Below are 24,721 nucleotides of genomic sequence, written 5' to 3'. Positions count from 1 at the left end.
ATTCTCGCAGGGTTCATGGCTCTTAGGTTTTGGGACTATGTCTAATTACTTCAGGTAGTAAATCTCTGCAAGGGAGGAGATGCTGCAGGCCACTTTGGAAATGCTGGGGACCATTTTTCCTCAGATGTGCAACTTCTTGGAGTGGGACAGTCCTTACTTTGGCTTCTCCGCACGTCCGTCCTACCTGCCTGAGCTCGCATGGCACGTCTGCAGGCAATTTACCCCGAAGCCTTTTTCCCCAGAATTACTGCGTTCTAATAAATCATTTTAAAGAGGCCTGCGGTTTTTGGATTCTTTTCCGTTTTAAATTATTATTCCAGAGTTTGTTACAAAATGCCTTTGAAAAATGTTTTCCCTCCATTAATGATGGCATAAGGTGGCACTAGTGAGCTTCCTCAAATCCTAATAAAGATCTTTGTTTTTCTTGGATGAATTATTTGAGTGGCTTCTTGTTTTCTTCCCGTTCAGGAATTGCCACGGAAGGGATCTATCGCACTGTTGGGAGCAATATCCAAGTCCAGAAGCTCTTAAATGCCTTCTTTGGTAAGAAACAGGTCTTGATCAGAAGCTGCCGAAAAGAATGGCCAGAGAGGAGAGGAACTGAGGCAGTGGTGGGTTCCTCTCCCTGTCACTACCGGTACACTGCGCACGGGGCCCTGGCATCCTGGTCATACATGTGCTCTGCAAGCGCCTGCGCACTCCACTGCCCCTGCGACACCCAGCTGCTTGTCGGAGGTTGCGCAGGCACCGCACACTTGCCTTAAAAGCAGGTATGGGACGCGGGCGGGCGGGTGGGCCAAATGAGCTACCGTACTGGTGCGGTGGCCGCTGTTCCCGGCTACTGCTGGTACACCCATACCGCCTGGAACCCACCACCGAAATTGAGGACCACCATTGTTCATTCTGAACTCTTCCTCAACATTTCACCGCTTTCTCTCTCTTTTTTTAGTTTGCTGATTAATCTGTGATAATCTTTTTCATGGGAATCAAATTAACATAATAGTTATAGTAGAATGGCTTTTATTAGCACGCCGTTTTCCAGATCATAGAAAACTAGACTTGGGGGGGAGAGGGGAAGGAGGGAGGAAGGACAAACCTGGAGTGGTTTTACTGCAAATAGGCGCTTCTCGACTTACAATCATTTGTTTAGTGACCGCTTGAAGTTACAATGGCCCTGAAGAAAATGTCTCGGGACTGGTCCTCATACATTTGACCGTTGCAGCAGCCTCAAAATCTAGGCGTCTGGCAATTGGCTTTTGTGTTTAGGAGGGCGGCAGGGTCCCGGTGGGAGATGTAAGATCCAATTAATTTAATTCTCACAATACTGAAACAAGTCCAAGGTTGTTTGGCGGATGTTCCTATCTCACCAAAGGGTGGCCTTGCCTCGGGTGTATGTTTCTGTTTTCAAAGGAAGTTAGTTTTTTAGCAAGTCATCACGTACTGTTTTACTGAGCACATATGATGGTTAAGTTGCAACAGGAAGCACTTTGTAGCTTACTGATACATTAAACCAGGGGTGTCCAAACTTGGCAACTTTAAGACTTGTGGCTGGGGAATTCTGGGAGTTGAAGTCCACAAGTCTTAAAGTTGCCAAGTTTGGACACCCCTGCATTAAACACTTTGATAAAAGAATAACTTATTATTTATTTCCTTCACCGGGGTCTTCTTCTGCCACCTTCCCAGCCAACTTGCGATCAGCACAATCAATGGGAAAAGTCCGATTGCCTTAATGACTGCATGATTCATAGCAATTTGCTTAACAACCATGGCAAGCAGTCATAAAATTGGGCGTCACTTAACCATATCCCCGCATACGAATGAAAATTCTGGTTCCAGTTGTGTGCCACTGGGGGCCATACAAGCTGAGGCGCTCCAGATGTTTTGGTCCACATCATCTGGCAACATCCGGGATGATTTTTGAGGCATTGACAAGATCGGGCCCTTCAAGAGCTTCCTTTCCACCATTGTTCGATGGCGGGCGTTACTAGAAAGAGGTGCAGTCTAATGCCGCAATGTTTGCAGTTGGATAGAACATCTGCAGGACACATTTTGCCCCCTTGAATAAGCTCACAAACATGTGGAGACGAACCAGTTTCAAGAGAAGAGACTAGGCAGAGCTCAGGGGTTGAACTGCAGAGCCCTTGGTTGCTTCCTGCAGATGTTTCGTTACCCGATTAACATCATGATTTAACTTGCAGAGAGAGGGAGGGAGGGAAGGGAGAGATCTCCTACTCTGCCGTCCCGCCTCCCTGCCCATGTTCAACCTTTCAATGCTTCCCCTGGAGAATTAGGATCTGCATAAAAGAGTGAAGATCCCTGTTTGCAGAGAAGTATTGATTAGCTTTGAATTTTGCAGAAGCTGATGGAAAATCTGAAAGATGTAAATCCAGACCTTCCAACTTTCCACTCATTTCAGCGATTGAGCTGCAATTGGGAACTATCCCCATTAGTTGCCAGTACAACCAGAAAAATTTGCCAAATGGAAATAAATCCTCAGGGCTTGGAGGTTTTTTTTTTTTAATTTTTAGGTTGAATATGGAGATTTACAATCTGGGGCAAGAGAAGTAGAAACACGAGCCACAGAGAAGGAACAAAAACAGTTCGGGAGAGGAGAGTTTGGTAAAGATTAAATAGCTGGAAAATAGCTGATGGTTGATTGGACAAGTATGTCAATGTGAAAAATTGCAGCTAGCAATCACAGCTGCTTGGGCTTGCAAGAAAGGGGGCCGGAGTTAGATTTCTGGGACCGAGGGGAAAGCTAGTAAAAATGATGAAAGGCTGCTGACAGTTGGGCAGGCAACAAAAACAGAAATACTGCCAGAGGAGTTAAAAAAGAAAAATGATAGATTTCCCTCCCTAGTTTAAAAAAAAGGGAAGGGATGAAGATGAAGGAGAGAGTGGGAAGGTCAGGGCCAAGTTTCTACTCTGGTGGTGGTGGTGGTGGTGGTGGGGTTAGCAGCAATTAAAGTCATTAGTAAATTATAGGCCACCTTCATAAAGAAGAATGAATAACTTGAAGGCAGGTTCAGCTGTAACAATGCCAAGAGGGGAAATGGAGGTACGTTCCAGGAAGAGCTTCAGAGACATTGCAAGTTCAGTCAATGAAAGGGTCACCAACCGGTAAAAGAACCACAGACAAATTAAACATTTTATGTGCCATTTGAATGTCTCCTTCCCCTTAGGAAAGATAGAGATCTATTGGAAGGAGCCAGCATCCAGTGGGGACGTTTGGTTTCAGGCTCAAATCTCTTCTGCAGAAGAGGTCCCTGCATGGCCAGGATAGAAAGGGGGGGGTGACCCGCCTCCCTGAGTGAGACTTGCAGCGGCTTCCATCCCTTTGGGTCAGTGGGAGGACAGGCTGGAGCAAAGCATTCCTGCCTCCCCTGGAGGCAGCGCCAGTGAGAGGCTGGCCGGCCGGATTTTGGCTGGCGGTTCTTCCCATTTCACTTGGGACTTACCATATTTTTCAGAGTATAAGACGCACCTTTCTCCCCCCCCCCAAAAGAGCATGGAAGTGTTGGTGCATCTTATACATCAAATACAGCCATTTTTGGCCTCCCAAAGCCCCCCCCCCATCCCATTTTTGCAAAAAAACCCGGCTGTTTTTCACAAAAAAGAGGGATTTTTTGCCTTCCCTCAGCCCCCAGGAGCTGTCTACAGGCTTCAGCAGGGCTGCGGCGAGGCAAAAATGGGGGCATTTTTGCCTTGTCCCAGCCCTGCTGAAGCTTGCAGAGGGCTTCTGGCAGCTGAGGGAAGGCAAAACCTTTTTTTTTCTTACTTACCTCTTCGAAATCTTGGTGCGTCTTATACACCGGTGAATCTTATAGTCTGAAAAATACGGTAATAAAGATGGAGACCACATTTCTAGTGCTCTGCTCGTCTCACGGCATCCTCAGTTTCATTCATTCCTTTTCCCTAGAACAGTGATGGCTAACCATCACTGTTGTTGTGTGCCGAAAGCGAGTAAACCCCGCCCTTGTGTGCTCCGTCCCCCTGTCCCCCTGTGCATGCACCCCACCCCCACACATGCACGGGCCCACCCCCCTGGCCCCCATATTGGGCCTGGAAGGTCTCCTGCACCAACCTGGAAGCCAAAATGGGGCATGGGGGTGTTGCACGAGGCCCCAAAATGCCCCCTTGCATGCGAACCCACGCATACATGGCAGAGACCCGAAGGCCAGCTGGTCGGCGAGAGGCGTGCACAAAGCTCCGTGTGCCACCTGTGGCATGCGTGCCATAGTTTCGCCATCACGGCCCTAGAACTTGTCCATGTCATTTTGAGTTTTATTTCAGTCATCTTAAGGCAGATAAAACATCTTGATCTCGGGACCCTTTTACATTTTAAAAAATGGCTGAGGACCCTAATGAGCTCTGGCTTATGTGGGTTATATCTGTCAATCTTTCCTGTATTAGAAAATAAAACTAAGAAGTTTTAAAACATGCATTTATTTAACTTCACGGGCGTCCTTTGAGAACTGCTGGTCTAGGGGCGGGGGGGGGGGGGGCTACCTTTCTACCCTGTTTTGTATCATTCAGTAAGGATGGGAAAAGGCAAATCTGGTAAATGTCCCTTCAGTTTCATCCACCTGATCCATCCAAACTTCGAAGCATATGGAGTCATTGCCTAAACTTGGTGGCCCTCATCCATGAACTTCCATTTTCGTAATCTCTGTATCCCCTTAATGAACAGGCCTGAATGATTTGCTAAAATCAGAAATAGGGTATTTTATTAGATGATTTTATTAGGTGTCAAAATACATCTATAGCAAGGGGGTCAAACTCGATTTTATTGAGGGCTGCATCAGGATTATGTTTAACCGAGGGCGGGGGGTGGCTAGCTTGACATCTCTCGTGTCGGGGGTATTTGTGGTGGTCAGAGTACACTGCCAGTGAAAACTGGCTCCCGATCTCTGTTTTCAGCTGCGATGACCTCCTGCAACCCTCTGCCAGCGAAAACAGAGCTCGGGAGGGCCATATGTGGCTCTCTCAAGCTCCGTTTTCGTTGGCAGAGGCACCGTGGGCCGGTTTCCTCCAGGGGGGCCTGGGGGAGGCCATTTTCACTTTCCCCAGGCTCCAGGAAAGCCTCCAATGCCTGGGAAGCGCAAAAAATGGGCCCAACAGGCCAACCAAAAGTTTGGAAACAAGGCACTCCACAACCTGCGGCTACAACCTGCAGCCCATTTTTCACACTCCCCAGGTTCCGGAGGCATTCCTGAAGTTTGGGGAGGGTGAAAATGCCCTCCCCCTGCCCTCCGGAAGGCATGCCCACGCTGGAGCTGACAGCTCACATGCCGGCAGATATGGCTCTGTGTGCCACCTCTGGCATGCATGCCATAGGTTCGTCGTCACGGCTCTATAGCACCCTTGGCAATTTATTGAGAAATAAATCAAACTAACGGGAAGAAGATGGGATGAGAATAGTTCCAGACAAATCCACAGTGGCTTCTGGAAAGCACTGCATTGTTTTCAGTCATTGTTCGGCCTCCATCCTAGTCTTGGTTCTAGGGCTGACAGGTAGCCTTTAAGACGGGCTGCTTAGCAACTGCTGCCCCTGGGGTACCAGGGGCCTGGATCTGAGCTTCTGGGAGCCCTCCAGCGTTTAGCATTTACAGCCATCGGCTGCGTCCTGCAGTCACGTGACCCCGTTTTGCAGCAGCTTTGCCAAGCACCCCCACTGTAGTCACGTGATCCCAGGGTGGGGACAGGGACTACTGTCACAGCTTTGAATTGGGGGTAAGTACCCTTCAGGTGTAGGTTGTGGACTGCCTCGATAATGCTTTGGGATTTGCCTTTTGTATTGTTGATTTTATTAAAATGTTCCTCTATTTCCCTAAGGCTACCCTGTTTCCCTGAAAATAAGACCTCCCCGGAAAATAAGCCCAATTGGGCTTTGGAGCGCATGCCCTAAAATAAGCCCTCCCCCTCGAAAATAAGCCCTCCACGAAATATTGCAACACAGCAGCAGCCATGAGGTGACCACGCTCGCTGCCTCCTGGCATCTCACAAATAATAAGACCTCCCTGAAAATAAGGCCAAGTGCTTATTTCAGGAGTCAAAAGAAAATAAGACCCTGACTTATTTTCAGGGAAACATGGTAAATGTTAAATATACATGCATGCATAATTAAGCTAACTTACCTTTTTCCACTTACCTCTCCTTCTCAAGATCCTAAGTGCCCCGGGGATGTGGATTTCCAGAGCAATGACTGGGACATCAAGACTATTACTAGCTCCTTGAAGTTCTACCTGAGGTATTGCCCAAACTTGTTTGCGTCTACCAAATAACTGCCTGTGTTCCGGATCCTAAATGCATCTCAGGTCCCAGGTGGGCGATGCTCTCCTGATACTGCCTAGTTAGCCAGTGACTTCTGAATCCGCTGCTTTGCGCCAGAAAACCAGCAAATGGTGTCCTCCCTTCACAATTCTGGTTACCCAGGCTCCTTCCTGTAAGAAAGAAAGACCATTGAGTGCCAGCAGCACAAGAGGAGAATAGAGGTGCAACTGCCGTTTGACAATTGTCCTTTGTAGAGGGTGGGGAAATAGCAATAGCCTTTAGACCATCCCAAGAGGGACGCGGTGGCTCAGTGACTAAGACGCTGAGCTTGTCAATCAGAAAGGTTGGCAGTTCGGCAGTTCTATATCTAATATATCCTGAAGATATATTTAAAAAATGCAGGTTCCTTGACTCACATGATACAGTGATCAGTTAGCACCTTTTTGGGAGAGCATATTTATGTATAGAAGCAGGTTTGTGGGGAAATCTTTGTGTTAACACATGTTATATAGCAAAGCTTTGGAATATGGTTGTATTGAACATAGGGTGTCAAGAAGGATCATATTAAGAAATTGGTAATGTGATATTCCAGATGTTAAGGAATGGTTATTGGGAATGTGTGATGGATCTGTTTTGGAAAAGGCAGCATATTCTACAGTAGTTAATATTTGTTAAAGGTGGCTCAGTGGCTAAGACGCTGAGCTTGTCGATCAGAAAGGTCGGCAGTTCGGCGGTTCGAATCCCTAGCGCCGCGTAACGGAGTGAGCTCCCGTTACTTGTCCCAGCTTCTGCCAACCTAGCAGTTTGAAAACACTTAAAAATGCAAGTAGAAAAATAGGAACCACCTTTGGTGGGAAGGTAACAGCATTCTGTGCACCTTCAGCATTGAGTCATGCCAGCCACATGACCACGGAGACGTGTTTGGACAGCGCTGGCTCTTCAGCTTTGAAACAGAGATGAGCAGCGCCCCCTAGAGCCACACATATGTGTGAGGGGAACCTTTACCTTTTACCTTACCACTCCATAGTGCTTTACAGCCTTCTCTGAGCTGTTTACAGAGTCCGCATATTGCCCACAACAACCTGGGTCCTCATTTTGCTACCTCAGAGGGATGGGAGACTGAGTCAACCTTGAGCCGGTCAGGATCGCACTCCTGGCAGTGGGCAGATTTAGCCTGGAAGCTTTGTTTTCTGCCTCACTTCCTTTTTTAAAAAACAGTGGAGCAAAACAAAATAAAATTTTAATTATCTACATTGGTGTGATTGGGACTGTGCCTTCATTGAATTTCCGGGATATATGGGTCTTAGCTCTGCCCCTGTGTGGTCATTTTAGACTGGTCATCCCAGGAGGCTATCGAAAACTAAAAGCCATAGAAGCAAAGCTCTCTCTTTGGTCTCAGATAGGCGAGAGGTAGTTAAACCCACCATTCTCACCACGGCTAAGCACATCAGGGGACCTGTGCATCAGCGTCAGGTCAGTGGCTGCTGCCAGAGGCACCGATCAGCAAAGAGCAACTGGCATGACTTGGGCACATGATGGGAGCAGAATAGTGGAGTAGTGAAAACTTTGGCAAAATTGAAGGAACACAGGAAGTGTCGTGCTGTTAATAGCTTGGGAACGAGGCTGCATAAATTGGTACAAGATGGGCAAATTCCCTCCCCTGTCATTTATCAAGCCAGTTTGATGCTTCCATCAACTATTTAAACAGGATGATGCTTTTTTTTAAAAAAATACATCATTTCTGTTGTGGCCGGGCGGCGGCTAGTGGAGCTGACAGCAGAGTTGGACAGTGAGGAGGTTGGGGAGGAACATGGGCCAGTCCTGGGCTTTTAGGATAGCTCAGACGAGAACTCTTCATCGGAGGCAGAGAGGGAGCTAGACAGCAGTGAGGCAGAAGAACAGCTGGAGCCTGTTCCCAGTATGCGCACGCACTGGGTTTCCAAAAGACAAGAACAACTAAGAAAGCAGGGTCGACCTAGGAGTAAAGCCACACCTTGGAGGTGATTGACCCCAAAAGAGGAATGAACAGGGGAGTGGGCCTTTGGAGGAAACCATTCATTCATTTGGTGGGTTCAAAAGTGGAAAGTTTTGTTTGTGACTTGAAGAGACCATGCGCCAAGTTTGCCTTGCCCTGCGTTTGGGCGCTAGTTCTCTGGTAGCGCTCCGAATGAGATAAGGTTCGTGTGGGTAAACCTTCCTTTGAAAAACTGAAAGAAGCTAAAGCCTTGCTGACTGTGAACGGAAGGAATCCACAGTCACGTAAATGAAAAGAGGTTTTGCAGGGACCAAGCCTTTGCTTCTTGCTTTCTAAGGAAGCCTGGGTCAGAACAATTTCCCAGGCATCCTAGGGAATGAGAGCGTAAGGGGTACCCGATGAGCAACCTCAGTGCAACCAGTTGAGTCATAAAGTGTACCCTCCCCTCCCCCAGCACAGAGTCCTTCCCAGTGTTGAAGGCACTTGATTGTTCCTGACTTTGGCACTGTTGCTTCTTCTCTTTTCAGGAACCTCTCTGAACCTGTCATGACATTCAAGCTTCACAAAGAATTGGTCTTAGCTGCCAGTAAGTCTCCAAGAAGGGGGGGGGAGGGGAACAGGAGGCTGTTTTGGAGGGTTTCCTGATGTTGTTTGTTTGTTTTCCTGATGGTGTGAAAAAAATACATTTCTGGAATGTGAGATCTCTGTCGGATGCTGTGAACAAATGCCATGCTGCTCCTCTCTTCAGTAACACCGGGGGACTTTGGCTCACAGAAAGCAGCAACAGCCTTTCCTGTTAACGGCTCTGCATGCACCAAATGCCAAAGCAGGATTTTCAAGCCACGGTCCATTAAAAAAAGCTAGAAGGTGCAAATGGGTGCAAAGCTAAGTCATAATGGTTGGCTTTATGCGTCACGTGGACCGAAATGAACATTGACTTTATGGCTTAATGTGATGCATAAACTTTCCGGTTGCTTTTTTTTTCTGGTGTGAGCACAAGTAGAATCTTTCCAATAAACAACAATTAATGGGGTCTTTTTGGTTTTTTTGCATGGAGCACATATAGCCCACCCCAATGTAGCTATGGGGTTTTGTTGCCATTGATGCTACACAATGGTGGGATTCAGCCAGTTTGGAGAACCGGTTGTTGGAAGAAATCTCCTTTTGTGTTTTCCCACTTTACAGGGCTAATCCTGTAAGGAAGGCAGGAAGGAAACATTCTGGTGTTCTTTCTAGCCTAACCTTTATTGCCCTGCTTAGAGAAACTGCCTCTCCACTTAACCTTGATTACATTGTAATAGCTAAGACAAAACGCCCGTCAACCTGAGTGATGTAGAGTTGGCCACGCCCATCACCAGCGAGCCCCGCCTACCCAGCTGGTCATTAGGGCAGAGACCCGGTTGTAAAATTATTTGAATCCCACCACTGATGCTACATCACGGTTAAGTGTAAACAATGGTTTCAAGTGAGTTTCTATAAGGGAACAACGGATTTGGTTTGAACTATAAGTAAACTAACTGCTTAACCACAACTTACCATTAAAATAAATCAGCTTTCCTTTGCCTTTAGCTGTTATTTTATGTCTTGTCGGGTTTCAAAATGGTGCTCGAGGCAGTGACAAAAATGAAATGGAAACCTATATAATAAAACCTTAAAATGCCAGTGTAAGTTAATTAGTGGTGAAATCCGTAAAAGCGGCGGGCAGTAGTCAGTTTCAGAATATTGATGAGAGAAGTAAAAAGCCAAAATTGGAAAGTCTCCAGAGGAGGGAGGGGGCGATTTGCAGAACCAGACGGCTGTGCTTTGGCTGTGTCTTCCTCTCCTCATTGAAACCACAGGCAGATTTCTGGGGGTAGGAGTGGTGGTGGTGGGGGGACAGGGGGAGGAGAGAGTGTTTCTGAACTGTAAATATTATTTCCCATGGTGGGAATAGACTTCGGGAAGATCAATGTTAAGAGATAAATATAAGACTCTGGGAAATTGCAGATGCCCTTCTTAACCCTCATTTGTTAATCAGTTAATTCAAGTGGAGGCTCTTGAATTGCTTCTTCTTCCCCAGGTTTCTTGCCTCCTGGACTTAGTCCCCATGTATGAGGTTATTTATGGAATAGAACAGAATTCTTTATTGGCCAAGTGTGATTGGACACACAAGGAATTTGTCTTTGGTGCAGATGCTCTCAGGTTACGTAAGGAGAATAAAGTACATTCATCAAGAATAAAAAGATACAACACTTAGTGATAGTCAAGTTTACTAATAAGCTATCAAATCATACTAGGAAATAAATAAAAACAATATAAATTGAAAGATACAAGCAACATGGTTATAGTCATAAGTGGGGATAGATAGATACTTGGAAGGAAGAGAATAATAATAATAATACAGTCTTAGTAAATAGTTTGATAGTGTTGTGGGAATTGGTTGTTAAGCAGAGTGATGGCATTCGGGGAAAAAATGTCCTTGCTTCTAGTTGTTCTGGTGTGCAGTGTCCTATAGTGTCATTTTGTGAGGGTAGGAGTTGAAACAATTTATGTCCAGGATGCGAGGGGTCTGTAGATATTTTCATGGCCCTCTTTTTGACTCATGCAGTATTTTATGTTTATAGCTCCTTTGTTGACTAGGGCTGGTTTCCAGATGCCTGGTAGGGGGGAGGTATCATTACGTTTATTCATGTTGTGGGGGTGTTTCTCTATTTCGATAGCTTCCATATAATTATTCTCTTGTTGAAGTGTTCCGTTTTGGACATTAACCTGGTTCCTTCAAAATTAATTTCATGTCCCGTAGCTTTAAGGTGCTGGAAAAGGGAGGAAGTTTTTTTCTTTTTTTTCTTACTGTGTTCTTGTGTTCTGCGATGCGTGCATTTATTCTTCTTTTCGTTTGCCCTATGTATGTTGCAGGGCAGATTTTGCATGCTATTTTGTAGACTCTATCTACGAAATCTACGAAAATCTATCTATCTATCTATCTATCTATCTATCTATCTATCTATCTATCTATCTATCATCTATCTATCTATCTATCTATCTATCTATCTATCTATCTATCATCTATCTATCTATCTATCTATCATCTAATTTTATTTTATCTTGCCTTCCCATTACTCTCCCATCCTTCTTGCAATCTCTGCTTTAACTATGCAGCAGGAGGGATTGATCTTAGATGGAGAAATTGCAGTTCTGGGCATTTTGAGTTTTTGCTTTAAAAAACGGAGGCCTTTTTCTAGAATGAATGTGCTGACACTTGGAGGCTGACGGAGTTATTTTCCAAATTGATAAAATGGATTGTTCTGAGCCCTGTTAGAGCAGTTCAGATAATGCACCATGAAATCTCCCAGCTGCTCTGACCATCCTCATTTGCATTGAATTACCAGCCTGTAATCGAATACGTTGAGTCTGGTAATCGCTAATCATGTTGTCTTGCTTGGCTTGAGCTTCAGCGCTAATGAGCTCCCCAAGGCTTCCCGCCTCAGAGTTGCTGTTTTATGGGATTTTATTTCCCAGTTTCCCTCTGATTTGGATGTGGAGGATCTTTCTCCACAGCTGGGAAGTTTGATACTCTGTACTGCTCCTTGAGAAGAGAGGAGGGCACAAGGGCCTGGGTCATTAATGTTTACATTTATATTCATATGCTACTGAAAATTGTTTCCAATTGCAGCAGCATAAGAATGTGTTTAGAATAGAATAGAATAGAACAGAATAGAATAGAATAGAAGAATAGAATAGAACAGAACAGAATAGAATAGAAGAATAGAATAGAATAGAAGAATAGAATAGAAGAATAGAATAGAAGAATAGAATAGAATAGCACAGAACCGAATTATTTATTGGCCAAGTGTGATTGGACACACAAGGAATTTGTCTTTGGTGGATAAGCTCTCAATGTACATAAAATACAAGATATATTCATCAAGAATCCTAAGGTACAACACTTAATGATAGTCATAGGATACAAATAAGCAGTCAGGGAACAATCAATATAAATTGTAAGGATACAAGCAACGAAGTTACACTCCTGCAGTCATAAGTAGGAGGAGATGGGTGATGGGAATGATGAGAAGACTAATAGTAATAGTAATGCCGCCTTAGTAAATAGTTTGACAGTGGTGAGGGAATTATTTATATTGCAGAGTGATGGCATTGGGGAAAACCTGTTCTTGTGTCTAGTTGTCTTGGTGTGCAGTGCTCTATAATGTCATTTTGAGGGTAGGAGTTGATTTATGTCCAGGATGTGAGGGGTCTGTAAATATTTTCACAGCCCCCTTTTTGACTCGTGCAGTGCACAGATCCTCAATGGAAGGCAGGTTGGCAGTAACTGTTTTTTCTGCAGTTCTGATTCTCCTCTGAAGTCTCCGTCTGTCTTGGTGGGTTGCAGAGCCAACCAGACAGTTATAGAGGTGCAGATGACAGACTCAATAATTCCTCTGTAGAACAGAATCAGCAGCTCCTTGGGAAGTTTGAGCTTCCTGAGTTGGCACTTTTTTGATGACGTTTTTGATGTTAGGTGTCCATTTCAGGTCTTCAGATTTGATGGATCCTAGAAATTTGAAGGTCTCTGCTGTGGATACTGTGCTGTCTAGTATTGTAAGAGGTGGTAGTATGGGAGGGTTTAATAAATGAAAATAATGCAACGGATGTTGGGTTGATGGATAGGAAGCAGCTATCACACCAAGCCCTTCAGAATAAGCCCCCCCCCCATCAGTGCTCTTTCAGCCAGCTATCAGACGCTGCTTCTCTCCCCAAGCAAGGGGGACATTTTGGTGGGGGGGGACCCTTCTGGAGAAAGGGTCTTGGTCTCCTGTCTGTTGTCCCAGGAACCCCTTGAGAAAAATGGAGTTAGGAGCTGGAGGCATCTGGGAGTGAAAACATTGCTGGGCCATCCAGAGTTTCTTTTAAAATTCACTTGGGAACCCATCTCCAGCCATTCAAACGGGTGCAGGCGCTGTTCAACTCTTCACTGCAGGAGGGGAAGCGATGCTGTTGCCGGCCTCTCACAGTGCTCCCTCCCTAAAGAAACCATCGCTTGACCCCAGTTTCGTCCATTGTCCTGTCTTAGGGAAGGTGGTGGGAAAGCTGCTTCTCTGGCAGCTCCAGTGCATCCTGAAGCCTCCAGAGGGCGAAAAACGGCCTTAAGAGAAGGCCGAAGTTAGCTGGCCAGCGCCTCCATGCGCGCTCGAGCTGTAAGGGCAACGCCTCGCATGCCCTCACAGGTGCTGCTTGAGCAAGAGGTTGGACTAGAAGACCTCCAAGGTCATTTCCAGCTCTATTCTGATGGATTGAAACAACAATGAATTCCAGGTTTTTAAAATATTTAGACTATATAGCTCCAGGGCATATAGTCTAACTGTACTGGAAACCCACCCACCCCAATTCCCCCGTTTCCTCCGGTGCCACAGGGCCTCATCCCAGTTACGTAATTTCCCAGATTTGTTAATAGAAAAAGAGGCGACACCAAGTTAGGAAGGAGTCTAACCCGAACATGGTCAAATTGTGCTCCATGCAAGGAAGGAAGCCCCCATGGATCTGATGGAATGGAGCTCTGGAATGACCTCCCCCCCGACATTAGAACCACCACTGACGTCCGCTCCTTCCGACAAAAATTGAAGACTCACCTGTTCCGATTGGCTGGCCTGGCATAATCATAACTGTTATCTCCTGGCAGACACATTTCTTAACTGGTATTTTAGGGGAATTGTTTTAAATTTAATTTTATGGGATATTTTTAGGGGTTTTAAATCTATATTTATATTTACTCAGCTGTACAGTTCTTTTTTAACCTTCTTTTTAACCTCCTCCATATTTATATTTATCTTCCTATTTAACAATTTTAACTGTTCAATTATTTATTTTTACATGATGTATTTCTTGTATGGACTGTACACCGCCCCGAGTCCCTTTCGGGAGAGGGGGCGGTCTATAAGCGCTCAGTAAATAAATAAATAAAATAAATAAATGATGGTGATGATTTTTTCCCCCCCTGCAGAGTCTGAGAACCTGGATTACAGGCTGGGAGCCATTCATGCCCTGGTGTATAAACTCCCAGAGAAGAACCGAGAGATGTCCGAGCTGCTTATTAGGCACCTGGTCCAGTAAGTAGGGGCTGATCTGAAACCCCAGCAATTAGTTCTTCTGGAGCTTTGGCCTCTTTTGCTGGAGGGGAGGGAAGTGGAGTAGGAGCCGATGGTGTCCAAGCAGCTTGAGTGGTTGAATGTACTTAGTAGCTATTCCAGAAACGAGCAGGCGTGACATGGCCGCCTTGTCTTCCAGATAAAGCACGCTGGAATTGGGGATGAAGTAAGCACATTTCCATTTGGAGGCCCTTTTTTTTTGTTGGCACTAGTGATAGATATTTGTAGAGGTTGTTGTTGTTGTTAAGTTTCTAAGTCATGTCTGCCCTTTGCAACCCTCATGGACCACAGCATGCTGGGTTCCCCGTCCTCTCCTCTTGGAATCACTTATAGAGGACCCCTCCCCTTTTGACTCCCTGGAGAAGAGCTGAATGCTGGGAACGACGGAGGGCAAAAGAAGAAAGGGACGACAGAGAAGGAGGTGGCTGGATGGAGTCACCAAAGCAGTCGGTGTGAGCTTAAATGGACTCCAGAGGATGGTAGAGGACAGGAAGGCCTGGAGGAAGGTTGTCCATGGGGTCACAATGAGTCAGACACGGCTTCGCAACTAACAACCCCTTTTGTGAGGTTGTGTTTTATACACTGAGAGGCCCCCCTTTTTGGCCTGCACTCTCCTTCCTGACTCCCTGTTTCTTTCCTCGATGTGTCATTCCAGCCAGCCTGTTGAGCCGTTCTTCTTGGGCCACATGGGTCTTCATGCTTTGCTGAGCTCCGAACCCTCTGGGCTGGGGATGCTGGGTATTGTAAGCCAACACAGCCTAGGATTCCCACGGCAGGGCCAGGCTAGGTTGTAAGGAGCGATGTGTCTCATTCCAAGAAGAGCATCAAACCTTTTAAGTACTGTACCTTTTTCCCCCAAAAAAGAGGCTGAAAATCTGGGTGCATCTTATACACTGAATACAGCATTTTTGGCCTCCTGAAACCCCGCCTCCACTCATCTCGTTTTTCTCAACAAATGGACGTGCAGAGGGTTTGGGAGGTCTGAAAAGTGCTCCGTGGGGCTGGGAAGGGCAAAAACGAGCTAAAAACGGGCCATGCACGCCCCCCTTTTTGGAAAAGAACCAGGCCCGTTTTCATAAAAAATGGGGCATTTTTTACTCGTTTTTGCCCCCTGGCCCCCAAGAGCATTTTGCAGGCCTCTCAAACTCTCTGCATGGCCCTTTAAAAAAAAAAAAGAGGTATGCAGAGGGTTTGAGAGACCTGCAGAGTGCAAAAACTTTTTTTAAAAAAAATTACCTCTTCAAAATCTTGGTGCATCTTATATTCCGGGGCATCTTATACGCCGAAAAATACGGTACATCTGAAATACAATTACGGAAAAATGCAGCAAAGTTTTCTATCAAAGACAGCAGGGCATGATGGGTTATTAAGAAAAACAGCTGGAGTTGCTCAGAGACATCGTGTGCGAATATGCAGTTTGGGCTTCCGGTTGGGCCTTTAGGGCTGTTTTTCGCCCTTCCCAGCCTCCAGAGGCTTTCCTGAAGCCTGGGGAGGGTGAAAATGGCCTCTCTTGGCCCTCCAGAAGGGCGAAAAATCAGCTGGACGGCATACGCATGCGTGCCAGAACTGACAGCTGGCGTGCTACCAAATATGTCTCTGTGTGCCACCCGTCATCCAAGTCATGGATGTCCCAAAGGTGCTTAAAAAGAAGTCCAGTTGCCTCCTGAAAAACACCTCCCAGTTTCTAGGCCAGCTCCTTAACCGCTACACTCAACGGGCTGATTTTTACATTACAGTATCCCATGCCTTGTTTATTTAAAGAAATAAGTACTTATCTGGCACTGAAAAAGTCCCAAACCAAGAAAGTTGGTTGGATTTGCCTGGTTCTCATTTTCCTTACACAGCACCCACATATTTCTAAACAGCTCCTCTACACCAGCAAGATGCTGACCAGATACAGACCTGAGTCACCCCCTTCAGACTGTGGCTCAGCCAAAATTAATTGGCATCCTTAATTGGCCCTGGCCATTGATTTGTCCCTTCCTTGCCGAAGATCTCTCCCTCTCTGACATGGCTTGGCAAAGATTAGTCCAAAAATGTATCTTTCTCTTCTCTTCTCTTCTCTTCTCTTCTCTTCTCTTCTCTTCTCTTCTCTTCTCTTCTCTTCTCTTTTCTCTCTCTCTCTCTCTCCCACCTCTCTCTCCCTCTCCCTCTCTCTCTCTCCCTCTCTTCTCCTGTCTATCCCACATTTTTATAACTTACTAAGAAGTTGGTTGGGATCTACTTTGTCAAATACCTTACTGAAATTCAAGTATACTTGTGTCAAAAGCATTTCGCTGCTCCACTAATTTGTAAAAGAATGAAATAAGATTTGTTTGGCATGATGATCTGTTGTTGACAAACTCACGTTGGCTTCTGGTTATATCTTTGCTTACTTCTAGATGTTCATAGATCTATTGTTTGACTATTTGTTCCAGGATCTTCCCAGGTATTGATGTCAGGATGATTGGTCAGTAGTTTCCTGCATCTGTGGTCCCCCCCTCTCCCTTTTGAAGAGTGGAACCAATCTTTTGAAGCAGGATTCCTTCCTTTGAAGGAATCACAATTGGCTCGGTTTCTCTCCTAACATTAAGCAGTAAATCATGGTTAAGATCTTCATGGTCTGACTCCTTGCAGTTGGCGCATCCAAAACCAAGCAAATTACATGCAATTCTAGCTATTTTCCAACTGCCCACAGGACAGCTTTACAACACGTTTTCTGGAAAACTAAATTGCCCATCTGTTTAGCCAAGGTTTCTTTGAGGGGTTTCTTTCCCAACCTAGTTTCCTTTGGCTCTGCTTGTCTGTGTCTCTCCTGCTGGAAGGGGAGGGAAGTCCAGCCCTCATCTCTGGCCCTCCAGGTTCTGTGATAGCTCAGCAATTAGCGGCTCTGATTTCTTTGGTGCAAGCTAGTTTTGGAGCCTGTGCAGGATTTCCATTGGGCACGCCTTCCTAATGCCTTCTGTTGCTCCTCTCTTGGTAAATGGTGCCAATTTTCAGTTGTGCCGAGTGGCTGTGCTTTGCGTCACGTGGCTTTCTTGCTTTCATCAAGGTGGGGAGTAAGTGTGAGGATGAAGGCACAAGGAATTATTCAGAAAACTTTACACTGTGCCCGATCCCAGCCTACTTGTGAGAAACATCTGCAACAGATGAGGTTGTTGTCATCCCAGCAAAACCCTGGAGAAGGTGCAGGAGCCTCTCTTTAGAAAAGTTAGTTTTAGAAAAACATTTTCTGTTCCAATAAAATCCAGAGCTGACTGCTTGCAGAGGAAACTGCTTTTGGCAGGTTGGACTTTCGTCTTGGAACCTTGGATGATACTCTCCAGTTCCATCACATCTCTGGAGGGATCCTTTCACCCTTGGTCTCCTTGTTCCAAAACTGTTTGGCCAGTTCTGCTCTGAGCTGTTGGGTCCGGAGAGTCTCCTGGCAATTGAGCCCCTGAGTTCATTGAGAAGCCAAGCTGGGGCATCCTGGAGAGTGGACATCTCAGGCGGGACTCTCCTTTGTCCCCCAAGTGAACCCACACCAGTTCTTCTCTTTATTCTGGGATGTTCCTTTTCTCATCTCTCTTTTGTCAAGTGTTCTGACCTAGGCTTCCTGATACAATAAAAAGCACACGATTAGGTCCGTAAACCCTTTTTTTATTTCAAAGACTGTGAATTATGTTCATTCACAGCCTGTAATGAGTCCCAAATAGTTGTAAAGAGTCCTACAGTAGGCTGCCAAAGTCCTTTGGAATAAGGCTGATAAGCACCCACCTTTATCTTCCTTGACACGCTGCCAAAGACTTAATTGGCAATTAGCTTGGCAAGGTCACACGGAGCAAAGAGTCCAAACGGAGTTTCAGAAGGTAAACTGACCAGCATGAACCAAGTTGCTTCCTGCAAATGCTCATGTGCCTTTGCTCCTCCTTTATGTCCTGTGGCAGGGGCCGATCACCTCCAAACCTTACTCCTGAGTCATCCCTTCTGTTTTAATTGTTCTTACCGTCTGGTAGCTCTGTGCATGTGCACACTGTTCCTCTGCCTTGTTGCTGTCCGAGTCAGGAGACTCCGGAGGCAGCACATAACTCCCAGATGGCCCTGGCCCCCTCTCTGCCACCGATGCAGAGCCCTCATCCAAGCCTTCCCCAGACTCCAGGATTGGCCCATATTCCTCCTGCTGATTCTGCAGTTTTTTGTCACTTCCAGCAAAACCATAAAAGTCCCTCTTCCCCTGCTGGATCCAACTATATGGTTAAGCAGAAATAAAACTGGCTAATACTTAGGTGAGAGACCACCAGGAAACTTTACCTCTGTGAGTTGGGAGGGGAATCAACAGAAGCATCCCAGAGGAAGCGGGGGCAAAACAATTCCCTATTCTTGCTGTGGAAATTGATTCGTGGTCCGATTTGTGTTCAGAGGGGATCCTAGAAGCAGCTCACTCCAGCCAACCTCCCCTTAGAGGGGCTGCTGTCTAAGCAGGCAAACGGCAACACAACTGCTGTCGCTCTCTGAAGATAAGGGGTGGGAGTACTACCCTCTCCCCACACAAGAGCTGGACCAAGAGAGTAGAGCCGAGGTGCTCTGCGAGACTGCTTTCACGGAAGGGCTCTCACACCACTAAATGAACTACCCAGGCGCTGCCTTACTCAGGGGAGCAGCTGGCACCCATTCTGTGTTGGCAACAGTAGCTCACTCACCCCCACTCTGTGCTCCTTGACTTGTGAACTTCGCAACCTGGACTGGCTGACGAATCTGCTACAAGCCTAATCCCTCCGATTCCACCTGGCTTCTCGCCTGCATGTGTCAACCGGCCCCAGTCTGATCCCTTAGGGAAGTAGAACTCATTTGATTGACGTGAAAAGGTCCTTTTACTAAGAGATCCTGATTGCAGTAAAGTCAAGGGGAATTCCTGTGTGCCCATGCAGGACTAAACCCCTGGTTTTTCCCTGGCCCTTCTGTGTGGTCCGTTTCTGTGCAGCCAATCCAATCCCAGCTGAGTTGCTATGGGAAACTCGGAGGTGTTTGGACTGGTGAATTTCCACAGTCTGGGCAAGCGGCCTTGAAAGTGCCAGTGCACCAGGGCGAACCTGGTTCCAAACAGCTCAGTTCTTCCTCAACCGTCAATTTCCCCCCCTCCCAATATCCTGCCATAAAGGTATACAGCAAATTGCCCATTTGTCATCCCCCCCCACTTCCCCGATTGATGACAGAACGGCGGCAAGGCGCCAAGCCGAAGCTGGAGGAATCTGACAGCATGCTGCTTTGATTGGAAACTCTTGTAAGACAAACTTGCTGAACTCTGAAGGGAAATGTCTCTGTAGACTTCAACTGTGTGTGCCTGCAAGGCTCGTTTACTAAAGAGAACAAAACTGGCCCTTTGTGTATTCGTATGTGCTTGGCTTGGCACGGGACAGAAATGGCGACCCAGAGGTGGCTTTGTAGCCAGCCCGGATCTGTCACAAGAGAGACGGCAAACTTTCTAAAATATGCTCTGCTTCTCAAATTCTGCAGAACCTCCATCTTTAGCGTGATTTAATGTTCTCCCCCAACTGTCCTGGAAGGGAAAATGTAGAAGAAACCCCACGTGAAACCCGATGCCGCCCCTATGATATGGGTGCCATAGAAACCACAGTCCATGTTCTTCTATACTGCCAGTTACTACGGGGGCATTTTCCACCAGTTCATTACCGCTCTTTTATTTAAATTTCTGGGGCATTCTGATCATTTTTTATTTGCCCTGTCTGCTTAACAACCAAGAAAAAAAATTTTCCTCTTAAAAGCAGCAAATGTTTGCTCCATTATGTGTAAGCTTCACCCATAAATGGTTGCCGGTAGTTCTTGTTGCTCAGGGATAGTTTTGTCTTGCTCATTGTATTGATTGCATTTTTACTGGTCAATGGCTGAAATAAAATTATTTGCCCGTCTGCTCTGATTCTCTTTCTAGCTTCATTTGCAAAGCATTTTGTGAATGCTCTGGTTTTGCAAAGAAGTCATGCTTTGAATTACAGGGGACCAGAAAGGCCACAGAAGGGGAAATGATGATGCTCCCCCCCCCCCCCACTTTGTCTTCTTGACAATTTGCTCATAACTGCCATTTTGCAGTTATGAGCAAAAGAATTTGCGCGCACATGTGCACATCCACTCACACACCAGTGGTGGGTTCCTCTCCCCGTCGCTACCGGTACGGTGCTCATGGGGCCGCGCATCCTTTCGTGCACGCACCCTGCGCAACCATGCACACTTCACCGCCCCTGCAACACCCAGCTGCTTGTCGGAGCTCGCGCAAGTGCCACACACACTGTGCACACATTTGCAATTGGCCAGTTGCTTTAAAAACCAGTTTAAACACGGGCAGGCGGGTGGGCTGAACAGACCACCATACCGGTATGCTGTCAGCTGCTCCCGGCTATTACCGGTGCGGCCGTACCAGCCAGAGCTCACCACTGGCACACATGGAGATATGGCTACTTACAATTTCTCAAATGAGAAGGGATGTTTTCTGACCCAGACTTTAAAGTGGGGCTTTAATGACATAGATCAGTGATGGCTAACCTTTTTGTTATTGCTTGCCAAAAATGCAAGTGCACGCGTGCGATAGCACACACATGTGCTGGCACCCATAATGCAAAGCGCCCACCCATGTACACATGCTTGCACAAACGCACACACCCCATGCTCCCCCCCATGCGTACCGCACTGCTCACCTCCATAGCTTTACCATCACAGACATAGATCATTTCAAAATCTTGGTGTGTTTTTACGAGAGCAGACAGTGGAAGAGTGAGTTGGGACCCTCAGTAGTCGGGTATTAGGGCTGCTGCAGTTTTGCCTCCTGGGACAAGAGAGCCTTTGCTCTGAGTACATATTTCTGCTTCCCGTTGGCTTCAGCCTCAGTAGAAAATATTTCCTGCTTACGTAGACTTACCGTATTTTTCGGAGCATAAGATACGCCGGAGTATAAGACGCACCAAGATTTTGAAGAGGCAAATTTTTTAAAAAGTTTTTGCACTCTGCAGACCTCCCAAAAACGGGCCTGGTTTTTTTTCTCCAAAAAGGGGCCATGAATAGCCTTTAGGAGGCTTGTAGAGTGCTCCTGGAGAGGGGGGGGCGAGCAAAAAAGAGCAAAAAATGGCCCGTTGTTTTTCTTCAAAAAAAGGGCATGCATAGCCTTTAGGAGGTTTATAGAGTACTCCAAAACATTTCTGCCCTCCCCAGCCTCCAGGAGCACTCTGAAAGCCTTCTACAGGCTATGCACGGCCCTTTTGGTGAAGGGGGCGGGGTTTCTGGAGGCAAAAAAAGTGCTGTATTCAGTGTATAAGATGCAGACAGATTTTCACCCTCTTTTTTGAGGGAAAAAGGTGCGTCTTATACTCCGAAAAATACAGTATATGGAAGAAATTAAAATGGCTGAATTCATTTCCCCTGAACAACATCGAGTGCTGCTCTAGGCCCTGCTGACTTGTTCTCTCCTGGACCCTCCAGGTCAGCTGGGTCAGAGAAGAGCCTCCGTCCTCTTGTCAACTAGCCAGGGCAGCCGGGAGACTGGACATCGGGCACTTCCCTGGTCCTGACTTTGCACCCTCTTCAGCTTGTAGGGGGCAGTTCCAAGTCCTCCTTCAAGGAGTTCCCCCCTACCTGCTCTCTGTCTCTTCTGCCCTTCCCTTTCCTGAACCGCTCTCTGTTTTCTCTCCTTCTCCCGACAGTGTGTGTGAACACAGCAGGGAGAATCTCATGTCCCCCTCCAACATGGGGGTGATCTTTGGCCCCACCCTCATGCGTGCTCAAGAGGACACGGTTGCGGCAATGATGAATATTAAGTTCCAGAACATCGTGGTGGAGATTCTCATCGAGCACTTTAACAAGGTACAGGAGCGCCTGGCTGGCTTTTCCCAGACAGCTTCTCAGGGATGCTTGCAGGGCCTCCCCAGAACATAAACAGAATTAGGGGAAAAGGCAAACAAAGCCTGGGAAATGGGGCTGAGCTAGCAGAGATGGCTCCAGAGCCAGAGGGGAGCCAACTGCATTTGGGGAAGGAAGGAAGAGCGGGCAAGCACACCCAACTGGAAAGGGAACTTGGGTGAAGCCATTGGCTCAAGACAAGGCGGCTGGAAGCAGGGGAGAAACTGGGGCACTCCTTTGGGGCAAGCAGGCTCAGCCTTGCCGGAACACCTCCACGATGCATCTGCCATATTTCTTGGCGTATAGGACGCTCCAAAGTATAAGACGTACCTAGCTTTTGGGGAGGAAAACAAGGGGGGGAAAATCTGCCTCTGCCTCCCAGCAATTTGCCTCCTTGCAACGAATAGCAAACTGTACAGACGGTATACACCAGTGATGGCGAACCTATGGCACGCATGCCATAGGTGGCATGTGGAGCTATTTGTCAGGGCACATGAGGCGCTGCCCTATCAGCTGGCCAGCACGCATGCGCGTACTGGCCAGCTGAGTTCACCCTTTTTAAAAGCCATTTCTCGCCCTCCCCAGGCTCCAGAGGCTTTATAGGAGCCTGCGGAGGGGGGAAAGAGCTTCCCCTGCCCCCCCCCGGCGGCCCTCCAGAGGCTTCATGAGCTTTCCTGAAGCCTCCGGAGTGCAAAAAGCGGCCCTATGGGCAAACCGGAAGTTCAGGAACGGACTTTCTGTTTGCTCGGAGGATCATTTTGACTGCTTCGGAGGCTTCAGGGAAGACTCCTGAAGGTCCTATAAAGCCTCTGGAGCCTGGGGAGGGTGAAAAAAGCATGCAAAAATGGGGGGAGGTTCACACCTGTAGTACACACATGCGCACTGGGGGGTCGCGCTATGGGTGCGGCACGCGTGCACATGACCCCCCTGCACCCCCCCCCCACTTATGGCACGCGAGCCAAAAAAGGTTCTCCATCGCTGGTATAAACTGTTTGTGGTGTTACATTTCAGACTATACTTGTTAAAATTGATGTGGCTTTCTGGAAGTATACGTTATTCTCTGCTATTTAAAAGAAGATACAATAGCACTGGGCCTCTTCAGATCAAGCATTTATTTTAAAAAGGTTCTTCATTTTGATAAATTGTCTAGAAAAATAATAAAGCAGTCTTTAAAAAATAAGTCTAATAATTTGAACATTCTATAGGCATTTACAGTTCTTGACTTACCTCCTTTCAGCAAACAGCCTGATTAGCACAAGAAAAAAAAAATCTGCCTCTGCCTCCCAGCAATTTGCCTCATGCAGCAAACAGCAAGTTTCACTTTCAATTTCAGCAGAGGCCTCCCGATGATCATCTGTTTCAGACTGCAGGGATTGCCATAGCCTATTACAGCCTCCGCAAGCCCCATTTTCCCCGTTTGCTGCAAGGAGGCAGAGGCCAAAGGGTTGGGCCAGTGGATGGGTGAGGCTACATTCGGTATATAAGGCACACTCAAATTTTCACCCTCTTTTAGGGGGGAAAAGGTGCATCTTATACTCCGAAAAATACGGTAGATGCTGCCTGAAAATAATCCCCTTCCCTCGACATATATTTTTTCCAGAAGGAAAGACCCAGGTGACTTTGGCCTTTCTTATGTCTCTATTTTAGGCAACAGTAGTTGCGTGTTGCCTTGCCAGACACTCCCAGGCTGAATGCAGCTGCCAGGAGGAGTGCTGGGAATCCAGCCCAGTGCCAGGCTTTTGCTCTGTCTGAACCAGCAGAATCTGACCCACTTGGGGACCTCTCTGCAAGCAGTGATTATGGGGAGGGGAGAGGGATTTTCAAAATGGCATTCAAAGGTGACCATACATGTCTTTGCAGTGTTCTCAACCTTAGGTGGGTTCCTACCGGTTCGGACCAGTTTGGCTGAATAGATAGTAACTCAGCCAGAAACATGACTGTACCAGTTCTATCCGGGGTGTCGCCATCTTTATTTTCCGTTCTGCACATGCGCAGAACAATCTTCATTGAAAAAAATGTAAATTCCCCCTCCTTTTTTAATGGTGTGCACATGACAGTCCCCAGAGAGGTCCTAGAGATGGGCCGTTTTTCGCAAAAATGGAGGCGTTTTTGCCTTCCCATAGCCGTCAGAAGTACTCTGCAGGCTTCAGCAGGGCTGAATGAAGGGAAAAACACATCAAATTTTTCAGTCCCAGTCACACCCACCCCTCTAGCCACACCCACCGAACCGGTAGTAAAAAAATTTGAAACCCAGCCCTGTTCTCAACCGACCAATTGTAATCAATCTCCTTCTGAAAACTGCTGGAATACACTTGAGTGTCAACGTTGCCATAGTGAGAGAAGGGGAGGGGAGCGCATTCCACGCATACTTTCAGCTAAAGTTGGATCTCAGATTACTGCAGCAGGCTTGGGAGGGGTGCACCTCATTGGGGAATGTGATTTATGACACAGACTGAGGGGAGGAAGGAACAAAAGGGAAGTTCAGCTA

The 24,721-nt window shown here is 46.8% G+C and overlaps 1 protein-coding gene across 2 annotated transcripts in view; it reads left to right on the top strand.

The window, feature by feature from the left end:
• The window catches only part of OPHN1 (oligophrenin 1), a 143,924-nt gene that overhangs the window by 81,608 nt on the left and 37,595 nt on the right, over window positions 1-24,721 (top strand). For both annotated transcript variants that reach the window (XM_081963986.1, XM_081963985.1), the window contains exons 14-18: window positions 469-543; window positions 6,166-6,250; window positions 8,776-8,834; window positions 14,226-14,331; window positions 22,038-22,197. In XM_081963986.1, the coding sequence (XP_081820112.1) occupies window positions 469-543; window positions 6,166-6,250; window positions 8,776-8,834; window positions 14,226-14,331; window positions 22,038-22,197 (485 nt within the window). The remainder of the gene's footprint in view (window positions 1-468; window positions 544-6,165; window positions 6,251-8,775; window positions 8,835-14,225; window positions 14,332-22,037; window positions 22,198-24,721) is intronic.

Source organism: Natrix helvetica, assembly GCF_964273705.1.
Source record: "Natrix helvetica genome assembly, chromosome: 11".
NCBI classification, from domain to species: Eukaryota; Metazoa; Chordata; class Lepidosauria; order Squamata; family Natricidae; genus Natrix; species Natrix helvetica.
This window is presented reverse-complemented; position numbering and strand designations above follow the sequence as displayed.